The 11992-nt window shown below is 35.8% G+C and overlaps 1 protein-coding gene across 1 annotated transcript; it reads right to left on the reverse strand.

The window, feature by feature from the left end:
* Positions 1 to 3435: 3435 nt before the first annotated feature.
* LOC129245585 (odorant receptor 43a) lies at positions 3436 to 11286 on the reverse strand. The gene is made up of 8 exons (XM_054883847.1): positions 11234 to 11286; positions 10845 to 11168; positions 10590 to 10728; positions 6206 to 6482; positions 5912 to 6011; positions 5733 to 5834; positions 5503 to 5610; positions 3436 to 3540 (listed from the first exon to the last, which is right to left on the reverse strand). The coding sequence occupies exons 2-8, from the start codon at positions 11148 to 11150 to the stop codon at positions 3436 to 3438; spliced, it is 1137 nt and encodes a 378-aa protein (XP_054739822.1). The 5' UTR covers positions 11151 to 11168; positions 11234 to 11286.
* Between the last annotated feature and the right edge of the window lie 706 nt (positions 11287 to 11992).

Genomic DNA, 11992 nt, shown 5'->3' on the forward strand with positions numbered 1-11992 from the left:
TACATAAGCATAACACGTTTATTTAAAAAAAACGCACCTTCTACAGACAATTTGTCACGCATACAAAGTTCTTTAAGTAACACAATAAAAATTTCGTGTTTTATTTTCTTTAAATGGGCATTTAGTGCGTTTTTATATCCAAAGCTAGGCAACTCTGCAGTAGCGAGAGAGAGATTTGACTGCCGAAAGCAGAAGAACACCAACAACACCGGCAATCGCGGGCAATGCCACCAGATGTTAAAAAAAAGTAAAGCTAAATAAAACTGAGTGAATTATTTAAATAATTATTAAAAAATGTATATTTTATAAAATTATAAACATGACATTTTAATTAGAACAGCTAGAAAAATGTCATGAAGAAAGAACTAAAACTCCGAGACTAAATAACAAAAAAAAAATGCTAAATCAAGTTACGAAAATGGTAATCTGGCCATCCTGGAGCTAAAATCACGTAACTAGTTGTCAAATTTGCTGAGCGCAAAGTAACGGGACCACGATAGGCGCCATCTCATTATTCTTTCCATCATGGGTGGGTATCGCATTTACTATAAAAAGTGTTGCATATTTTCTCCAGCTTCATTAGTGTCTTTTGAATTATAACAGAATTTAACAGAAGAAGGAATAATGATTTTAATTGGTAAAGAGATTTAGGTAGTTTACCGCAATTCTTCTGTTATGTTGAAGACTAGAAATTTTCTTGAATATTACCACATCCATTTATTTAATAGGAAAACTGAGGCATGCAACGTTACTTTCTGTTTGTAAAGTTTTATGCAGCTGCTGTTCAGGTTTTCAAGAGTTTTGTTAAAGTGGGAATACTTATTAGGTATAGTCATTTAATAATGGGATCCAACAGGATTCAATAACGCATTGAAATAGTTACTATTTATTTCCAAACTTAGTGCTTTGTTCGCCAAGCGTTCGGGAAAAAATCATCTTCAGTTAAGATGAAGCAAAATTATTTGATTTGGAGCTTAGAGGCTCAAAAAATGCCTGTACACTGCAAAAAAGCGACCAATATCGGACGATACTCGTAATAACAAAGTTTTTGTGGCTTACGATGGATCGTTAGGCTTATAAAAGACGAGGATTGCCCTTTATATTTCGCGCCTTTGCAAGACTACGTGTGATCAGCTGTAATTTGATACTTTTATGAAAAATGTTGGCATTTTCAGCATAAGCTTACATATAATGTTTTTACTTAAGTGGCTGGTTTTTTTTTTCAGTGAGTTAAAAAAATTCATCCTCCAATAATTTCATCTACCTTAATTATTTACGATTTTCGATGTGGATTGTGGAAGAGCATCGATGAATTGAATTCGACATTTGGGGTTGAATAACCACACTTACAATTAGTTCCAACGTGGTCGTTGATCCTTGCAGGATGAATTTCGTGAAGCCGGTCTAAAAACGGTTGTGAAAGAGGAACCAACACTCATTAAATATTGCATGAACATTTGCTCGTTGAGAAGATTTGTTCTCGTTGGATGACGCATAATATGACGATTGCCCGAAAAACGACTCTTGTTGATTGGTGTAAAGAGATTTTGAAGAAATTTAGCCAAGGTGATTCAAAGCACGTGACGAATCTTAGATGTATGTATATGAGCCAGAAACAAAACACCAATTGACCGTATGGATGTTCCAGAATGGGCGTTGATTGGTTGGTTGGTTAGAGTGGTGATTCGTCCAGAATCCAACTAGCGCTTCCGCACCATTTTGTTGCCACATCCTCGCTACCAATTTGTTTAGAGATTATTTACATCACGACTATATCCAGTCTGTGCGGTTTGAGAACCTTATTAGGTTGTTGACGTCTAAGCCAGACAGTTGCTCGAGACTCTCGAACAGCGATTTGCCCTTGGTTAACATTCTGTCCTTCCATAGGGCAGGGCATTCACAGAGGAAATGGAAGATTGTTTCCTTTTTCTCAGGTTGTTTAGGATGCGCATTTGTTGTGAGGGATGCCCATTTTGGCGGCTTGTTCTCCGATAGACCAGAAGCCAGTTATGATTGCCGTTAGTCTAGGGTGTCCCGTCGTTTCATGTTTATCGATGTCGACGATTGCTTGAGGTTGGAGGTGAGCCATAACGTTCTGCTGATTTTGCATTTCGTCTGGTCTCTCCATCTACAATCTGCGATTCGAAGGTATTTTAGGGAAATTGCATTCTTGAGCGCACCTAATGGTGTGAATACTGGTACTGCAAGAACGCCATTCGTGGCAGATCCCCCTCTTGCCAGTTCATCAGCCTTTTCGTTACCTTCTATGTTCCGGTGTCCCGGGACCCAAATTAAGGTTACTTTATGGTTTTCACTCAAGTTCGGGAGGCTATTCCTACTTTGCCCCACAACTTTAGAGGTTGTTATAGCCGCGTTCAGTGCAGCTAATGATTACTTTTTGTTCAGGAATACCAAAAATAAAATGAAAGGTCAACGTTTTTCAACACCTGAAGAAACTATAGAAGCCTCTAAAAAGCTCGTTTTGAAGATATCCCCTTCTGAGTGGTAAAAATGATTTGAAAACTGGCTGAAGCGACTGCAGAAGTGCATTAACTTCCGAGGATTGTTGGGTGCAAAATATTAAAGCAACCATTGGTATACGAGTTATGTGGTGTAAAAAAGTCTTTCTGTATAGATTTACATATTTATGGTACTTTACGTATGAGATAAAATCCTCTTTCGACGAGCAAAAGCAACCGTTAATAAGGCTATCATCATACCCGTCCTAACGGCGCAGACGCTTGAATGATGATAATATCCGATGGAGTGCTTGGGAGAAAGATTTTTGAGCCTTTGCACGTTGGCGACGGTGAGTATCGCCGGTGATGGAACGAGAAAAGCGGACCTGCGCTTGCAGAAGTGCCACAGCGGCCATTTTGAATATTTTGACTTAAAATTTTTTTTCAAAAACTTAAATATATAATAAAGATAAGAGTTTAAATAGATTTTATGTACGAGCAAAATTTTGTTAGAAATAAAATCCGGAAAATAAGCCTGTTTTTTCCCTTGTCACAGTAGACTTCCCCCTTAAAACAAATTAATGGTGTACTTTTGTCCGTTACCGTATACTGCATTTGTCTAAGAAGGCCAGCACTGAATTTGGGAAATCTTTGTGGAATGTTTTTTAAAAACTCCATTGACTTTACAAACTGAATATTTTTAAAATAAGAGTGTGTTAGTGAACAGGTGCGACAGTATTGAAAATTGAAACGGAAAGTTGATTGTGTTACTTTTGCTCTTCAATCGCGTTATATCTAAACATATATGTATATAAAAGGAGTTATAGTCGATGTAATCAATTTAAATGTTAAATCTTTCATTTCTTACAGTTGGTTTACTTTGAAACAGAATTTTAATTCAATAAATAACTTCTACACAAATATTATTATAGCACTACAATAAATTGATAGACAAATTGATTCCAAATATACTTCATTAATCGCTATACAGGTTATGCAAAAGTGTAAAATATGAATAGGATGTGTTGAGCAGTGATTGAAATACTTCCATAGTCATTGGATACATTTGACCGACACGAATCTGTAAAAATGAAAAAGACTTACATTTATATATGCATACAGATACATTATTCCTTATTTGCTACAACAAGAATTATAGAACTGAGACATCTAAAACAAATATATATGCAGCATATACAGTGAAACCTCGCTATAACGAATCTTGGTGGAATGAATATCCCCTTATAGTAAAATTTTTGCTGAGTCCCTTGAAAAAATCTTGTTGTGAAATTTTCTTCACAGAAATGCTCCAGAAATTTCGAGCATGAAAACCTTCAAAAAATATTGACGGTTAAAGTTATTTTAGCTCGTGCCTCCATTTTGCGAAATCTAATATAGTGCGTTGAGTGCATATTGAATTGTGGTCAAAATAAGTTATCGGGCCGCTCAAGACGATTTGCCTACGCGACAAAACTGCAATCAAAACCTTTCAAATATTTTTCGAGGTGAAGAATTATACGATTATTTTTGGGGATTTCACACCTGCATAAAACATCAATTGATTGCTTTATTCAAAATGAGCGTGAAAAAACTAGGTTAGTTTAGGCAGTGCGGGCTGATCTGTAAAAAGATCTCACTTAGACCTGTAGGATCCATTATGTGCCAGTGCTATATATCCAAAGCTATTATTTTTTCTAATTCTTAATACACATCTTCGCGAGTTTTAACAAGCCGTTCAACCTTTTGTTAGCAATATTCTTCAAATATGAAAATATGTTGGCCCTAAGCACATTTGTCGATCCCTACAAGAGCTGCCCCGGCAAAGTAGGTGTTCCAAAGTGTCCCTAGCATATGATACATTGCATTTATTACACGCATCGCTCCGGACTAATCCCCGTTTGTCTGCGTGATGGGGAGTTGGACAGTTTTGTACGAGGTTGAGTGTTCCCATATCGACTGCGTTTCCAGAGTTAGTTCCCCATTATTTAGGTGGTCTGAAAGACTTTGGGATATCAAATTGCGGATAAAAGGCAGTCGCTTCTACTCCTTTCCGCATTTTAAACCCATATGTAAAGAAATTGTATGAATGGTATGTGGAATGTAGACTTTTCTAAAGGTAAAAAAAAAACTAAAATAGCAGAATATTTTTGTACCAAACCTATGAAACCTACAAGAATGAGTGAAAAGCTCCTGGCCAAAATTTATTCGATTCTACTGAGCTTTTACCAATTTTCCAGGTAGAAATATGATGCATTCCATTGAGATATGTGTGAGTGAATATCTCCGTAGAAAAATTAGAGGAACCCACATTCACATAATTTGGGATAGCCAGGTGGCTACAATCACATCAAAAATGATATCTGACTGCCTGAACCTTCTCAGCATGTTAAGGAATTTCAACACAGTATTACACAGGTTCCAGGGCACGAGAGATATGAGGGAAATGAAATAGGTGATCATGTAGATACAAAAGGGATAAACGTGCCTCTAATTGGTTCTGAGCCTTTCTGCGGACTTACAAAGGACCACATTAACGAATTTCTCAGGAGGTGGGAGGTCAAGAAATTCGTTGAACCCTGGCGAAATTCTATCGGTCAGCGACAAGCGAAAAATTTCTTAACGCTGGACAGAAGAAATTCTGATAAGCTACTTTGACTCAGCAGGATAGACTTCTAACTGGTTACTTTAAAAGCCAATTTTAATCTCAGGCTACAGTACCACTTAAACGAAATTGGCCTCGCTGAAACCATCATTTGCTGATTCTGTGACACTGAAAATTCAGATCACATTCTTTGTAAATGTCCTACACTAAGCAGAAAACGGTTAGACAACGTTGGTGGTATTGCCGTGAATTCATATAAATTATGGAACAATAAGCTCCAGAATTCGCTAAAAATTGTAACAAGTTTTAAAATATAGGGGTCTTTACACAATAGACTACATTTACTCATGTGTCTAAGAGAGCAATTGAAATGACTGGTCAACAGGTGGTCATAAAGCTAATAATCGAAAAAGAGGACATTTCATAATACATAAAATTTACCTGTAATGGCCTTTGAGTGCGACCAATGAAGATGAGTAAAGTTCGCTTGAAACGTTGACTGCAGTTGTACCACTGCATTTCATAAGCGGCATCGGATACGAGGAGGCTCTAAGAGTAGTCGAGAAAAAAATTACAACGTACTTACTTATATACATATACACACTAGGCTAATTAATGTTTGCCTTTAATAAACTGTACCCATTATGAGGTATGACTGAAATAAAATTTACCATTTCCAAAATACCATTCGCTTGCCAGTAATAGGTAAAAAGCACATACAACATTGTGCCAATATACATGACAATAGAAACTTTTTCTGCATTTGAGTTGGTCTGTGCAGTTAAGAAAAAAAATAAAGATATGAAAAGCAAAATTTAAAAGTCAACAAAATTTTACGAGATTTACTCACAATATTTATGCAGAAAAGCAGCGAGCAAATAACGCAGCTAAAGAGTAAAAATTCGACCAGTACTATATAGGTAACCAATTCATTAAACGCCTCTATATATCTTTATAGTAAATAAAAGAAAAGTTAGATTTCCAGCTCTTGAATATCTCAGTGCAATAAACAATTAGCGATTTATGTAATGTAAAAATTAGTTAGTGCAACTTTTCAACACATACATGTCAAATCCCGTAGCTTAGAATTATTTGAATAGTTTTCAGTTCATAAATATTCAAAAGGCATGGGTTCCATACTCACCTGGCAATCCTGGCATGGTAGGCTACATGCGTACGGAGTGATTCGAAAAGTTCCGGCTCGCTTTTGTGCTGCATATTCTCGCATAGATTTTTGAGATTTCTTTGCAATATCTTTAGTGCTGCTTTGCCGAACATTGCGAAGGAGGCGAATAGACTCACATAAGGCATATACATGGAGGTTAGACTGAAGGGGCAAGAGAGTTGACTAACATAGAAAATTTCATAAAGCGGAGAGCGTGTAACATCAAAGAAGGGTAATGCAACGCCAAACGGATGAACTGTAGAGATAAAGCGGGTTGCAGATAAATTTGAATAGTTTATGGATAAAATGCGCATATTTTAAAGAAGGTAGATTGGAAATATTGCTAAATAAATATAACATTTTACACTGAACTGTGTTTCGGAATTGAATAAATGCTGAAATGCTATGTAAGTGATGGATTCTAAATAAAAATTTAAAAATAAAACTTTACTTCCGTTTGTATAACCACGCAGTTTTTTAGCATTTCATTAGGTCGGGGAATAAGTTCGTAACATTTTTACCGAAGACTTTTATTTACACCAAAAACAATAATTATATCAATATGTTAATCAATTATATATTCGCCGTTGCTGTTTACAACCGCTTCCCGCTTCCCGCCTCTTGACCAATGAGTTGTCATTCCGCTAAAAATCACCTGGTTGCAGAAGTTGTTGAGCCAGTTTTTGATGTATTTAAGGTATTTGTTATCGAAGTTATCGAAGTAATTAAGGTATTTGTTATCGAAGATAACGCCCTTTATATGATCTGACAGGGAGCGGAACAGATGGTAATCGATGCAAGGTCTAGAGAATACGAAGATGCTGAAGAACCTCTCATTCGAGCTCTTGGAGTGCGGCTTTGACGACTTGTGCAACAAGAGGCTGTGCGTTGTTGTGAAGGAGCATGGTTTGTCAATCAGATCTTTTCAGTGAAATAGCGTCATGGTTCCTCGTTGACCGTGGTACATTCTTTTCGAGCATTTCCCAGTGTACCATGCCATCCCAGTCCCACCAAACACATATCATGATCTTCTTTGGATAAAGATCCGGCTTAATTCTCAGCTTTGGCGTACCTCCTGGAGTCTGTCACTCCTTTCTTTGCCTCAGATTGACGAAGAGCGCTGTTTATGATCGCGTGTTGCTCGATGGCGTTTGAGATGTCTAGAAGCAATTTGAAGGCGACTTTCCTTTTTTTTCGCCTATGATCCCTTCTCCATACACATCGCAAATGTCCTGGGCTGCATTGTCAGCTTTTGGACCTCGATGAAAAGCAAAGAAGAGCAGATGTCGAAAATGTTGATTTTTGTCTCCTGGGTATTCCATTTATAGGCCTCAAAACTAACAAAAAATTAAATAACTCAAAAATACAATTAATACAGTTTTGTAGAGCAGAAAGAGTTCTATCGAATGATGCCAAACAGTAAACAAGTCATTGTAAAAAAAAAAAATAAAATAAAAGAAAACATCAAAACGCTATGAATATATTCCCCAATCAACTACATTTTCCTGCACAGCAAATATAATAAGTGTAGTAAATAAAACTAGCAAGAATATTTTTTTATTATATTAGTTTGGGGAAAAATAAATCCATAACTTTTGCGTAAATGTTTGCGCAAATGGTTTACAACAGTTTAGCTCCTGGGCGATACTACGACAACTAACATGTCGGTCAACTTTGATTCTGTGATGTCAACTTCTGTGATTTTATCGACATTATTGATATTTTCCTTAACATTAAAAATGCGTGAGCGGAATCGACGAAAATCGACACCATAAAAACTTTGGGATCACTCCCAATATATAAGGTCTGTTTTGTTTTTTATATTTATATTCTTCAAACAACTGTCCTGCGTTATTTTGCTTAACAGAAAATCTATTATGCCAGTCTGAACGGACCTATTTTTCTCCCGTATTTTATTTGGTATCTTAGAATCTTTGGCAGCAGCCCTTTACTGATCAAATCACCGGCTGTTTCTGAGCTGAATGAGAACTATCGATATCTACATAAGTATAGTTTGACAATGATTTCGATTGATTATAAACTAAAAAAAGGAGTTTGAAATTGCAGAAAAGAAAATTTTGAAGTTTTTTTTTTGTTTGTATAAAGTTTGAAATTTGATTTTACATAATTTTTAACTTACAATGAACCATACAATTAATCAACATAAAAGAAATACAAGAGAAATAGTCGAAACAGGTCAAAGTTAGCAACTGTTTCGACTACTTCTCTTGTATTTCTTTTATGTTGATTAATTGTATGGTTCATTGTAAGTTAAAAATTATTTTGCGATTTATCTTATATTATAATTTAATATATTTATTATAACACATAATTTATTATTATAAACTTATTATTATATTTAACAATAATAAAGCAATATTAATACCAAAAAAGAAAATTATGTTTTATTCAAAAAACAAGACTGCTCCTAAAAAAAAGATCTGTTTAAAATATGTGATAAAAGGTGGTTAATTTTTCTTAAATTTTTTTATATTTTCTATTCTTTATTACTTTGCATTTTCGATTCATATTTATCGCCACTGTATTTTTAATAATCTAACTTCTGCTCAAATATGAACGAGACGTTATCAATAAAACGGTCCGCTGATGACATATGGCAAAATTAAATTTTTTGTTTTTTGGTAGGACTACTGTTATAAGTTTACATGGCAAATTTCAGCGTGATATGTCACATAGTTGGTTTTCTGTGCTACTGTAAACAAGTCAAGCTCGAGTGTGTTCTTCGAATTCTCTTTTATGACTTCAATTGTCTCAAAATGTTTTCCACGGAGCGGCAACTTGAGCTTGGGAAATAGGAAAAAGTCACATGGAGCCATTTAAGACGAATGTTCTCGCGCAAACGCTTTAAAACGTCTGAATAATATTCAGCGTTAACCGATTTTGCGATTTGTGCGATTTTCAAGCACAATTTCCTTTACTTTTCCGATGTTTTCGTCGTTTACTGATGTTGCTGGGCGACGTTCATGAGGCAAGTTTTCAACCGATGTACGGCCCTCTTTGAATGATTTGTACCACTGGAAAACACGTGCACGCGATAGAACAGAGTCCCCATAGGTTGTCTGCAACATTTTTAAGGCGTCTGAAGCCGAAATTTTGTTGGAATAACAAAATTTCAAACAAATTCTTTGTTCAACTTGAATTTCCATCGTTAAATTCGAAGAACACACTCGAGCTTGACTTGTTTACAGTAGCACAGAAAACAAACTATGTGACATATCACGCTGAAATTTGCCATGTAAGCTTATAACAGTCCTACCAAAAACACAAAAAATTTTTTTTTGCCATATGTCATCCACGAACCGTTTTATTGATAACGTCTCGTTCATATTAGAGCAGAAGTATCTGGAGAATATTCTGGATGGGGAACAACTCATAAGCCAATTCAGGCAATAGTGCCATTGCGAGTGGGAACTTGAGCACCGAATGCGTTTCGTCTAGTGTCAGAGCGCTTTTTTTCTCTACAGTGAGCCAACCGCAGTAGTTGGAGAGTTGAATGACATGAAATTCGGCGAAATTGTGTAAGACAGTGGATGGTTATAACCGATAGTGAAAGTCTCGAAAATAGAATTTATCAAACTTTTGTTCGGTGCATGTGATGATGACAGTGGTGATCTGGAGATTTGATACAAATGGTATGGAAAATATTAGTTTTCTATTTCAGTTGGATGATTAATTCATACCCCAAGACCCACCAATACTTATTATCAGTACTTATTTTAAAACCGCAAATCTTTATTAAAAATATTAAAAAAGCAATGCGTTAAATAGCTATAACAATTAAACAAAAAAAAAAAATAAAATAATTGAACTGTTTGGGTGTTTGGCCGATCTTCTGCATTTATTAGTGGTGTGCGCCTTGGATGTTGCTCCTCAAATGGAGAGTAACAGTTTTAAGCCGACTCCGAATGGCAAATGTTTTTATGAGAAGATTTCTAATGCAGAAATACACTCGACGATTTGTCACTGCTTGCCTAGGGGTGACACCCTTTAGAAAAAAAAAACATTTTTTAACATTTTGCTGTTTCATGCACAGAGACTCGAACCTACGTACTTCGAAATGGTAGCGGCGCACCAACACGTTCGGCTTATCCGTGCTTCTTAATTAAGTTTTGAAATATTTAAAAAAAAATATAGTTCATTTTGATATAAAAAACCATAAAAAATGAAATTTCGAACTTTGCGCAAAGTAAAAAAATCCAAAAATTGTCTTTAATATTTCACACTTTTTAATCAGAATTTAAAAAAAAATCTTGAGTATATACGATATTTATTAACAAATGAAATTTTGATTTCAGACACCTATACCTCAAGAGTTTATTGGCTCACCTTCGTATGTACTTACTTCTCTTCTCCTGAAATAAGGGATATGCCACCGCCATAATTAGGTCCATAAATGAAGCTGTCAAATTGAAAATGGATATTTTTCTTGCCGTCTTAGTGGCTGCTGCCAACACACTTTTTGCATATTCATCTCCAGTGGCCTAAGTAATTTTTGTTTGAAAACGAAAATTGCATACAATAATTTTTATGTTCTTTGTGTTTTTTTTATGAAAGAATAACGCAATTGATACCCTCATTTAAATCACTTCATACTCACTTGTATATCGTCATATAGTATTACCAATTCTCGCATAAGTGCTTCAAATTTATCTCGATTCTTGATGACAAGGCACGTTCGCAACAAAGCATTGAAGATGGACACCGCAAAGAAGGTATTCAATATGAAAGTGGCCACATCACCCCATTGTTGATACAAATAAACAAATTGCATTGCGTTCATCAGGCATACTGGCGCCACAAAAGCGATACAACGACGCGAATTGCGCGCAATGAGCACAGAGAGAAATTTCCACAACTTCACGTTTATCGACAGCAGTGGATTGTCCTCAATGTGAATGGGCATACTCAAAGCCAGTGATTTCTAAGGTGATGTTATAAAGTGGAGTTTGAAATTTTAGCGGAAGTGGAAAGCTCACACTCACACACCTAAGCCAAAAAACCACAAGTGCCCGCAGTAGGAGCCGAAGTTGCAACTGAAGTTGACAAAATGTTTGCGTTCACTCAAACTCACACTTTCACTTAAATACTTGGATGCAGTTGATTTCTCGATTGCTCGCTTGGTTGATTGCTTATTTTGCGGCTATTCTACTTTCTACGCCATGCACGTTTGCACTTCCTCTACTACGCAAGTATATTAACACACTTCTTCCTTGCTGGTCATTTGATGCCACTTAAATAGCTCAGAAAGAGAAATCGTGGCATGTCCGTATTTGTTATGTTTGGCAAATATAAAATTAGCTCTGGTTTGGTTTGTGTGTCAATTTAATTAAGTAGTCTAAGGCGTGTAAGATGGCTCTTTGCTTGTAAAATATATGTATATAGATAGGCAAAGAAGAAGAAGAAGAAGGTAGATAGACAAAGTATATAAGTAATACGTGTCGTATATATAATTGCGGGCATTAATAACGGAGTATGCAGCACTAAGTAGTCATTAAATTACATTTCAATTCATGACACAGCTGGTGACAATTTCTGAGCGAAGTCTAATGGCATATTTCGCCTTGAATGCAGCTGAAGAAGTTGCACTAGTTGCATTTGTGTGTACGCATTAGTTAATACTGTAAAGTGTGCAGTAAATTCACTTAATTCCCTAAGTGTTATAAATTACAGCATTTTAGGGAAACAACCATTCTTGGTACAAATTACGCCATTACATTACAAAATTATACATTTGAAGGTATTACT

Source organism: Anastrepha obliqua, chromosome 4 (assembly GCF_027943255.1).
Source record: "Anastrepha obliqua isolate idAnaObli1 chromosome 4, idAnaObli1_1.0, whole genome shotgun sequence".
Lineage (NCBI taxonomy): Eukaryota > Metazoa > Arthropoda > Insecta > Diptera > Tephritidae > Anastrepha > Anastrepha obliqua.

What these genes read in the sequence shown, in the direction of transcription:
- LOC129245585 (XM_054883847.1), bottom strand. Translation starts at nt 11,150, where the DNA reads ATGCCCATTCACATTGAGGACAATCCACTGCTGTCGATAAACGTGAAG. An exon ending in TACCATGCCAGGATTGCCAG is followed by an intron (nt 6,012 to 6,205) that starts GTGAGTATGGAA and finishes TTTACTATAAAG; the next exon opens with ATATATAGAGGCGTTTAATG. An exon ending in GCACTCAAAGGCCATTACAG is followed by an intron (nt 3,541 to 5,502) that starts GTAAATTTTATG and finishes TCATTTTTACAG; the next exon opens with ATTCGTGTCGGTCAAATGTA.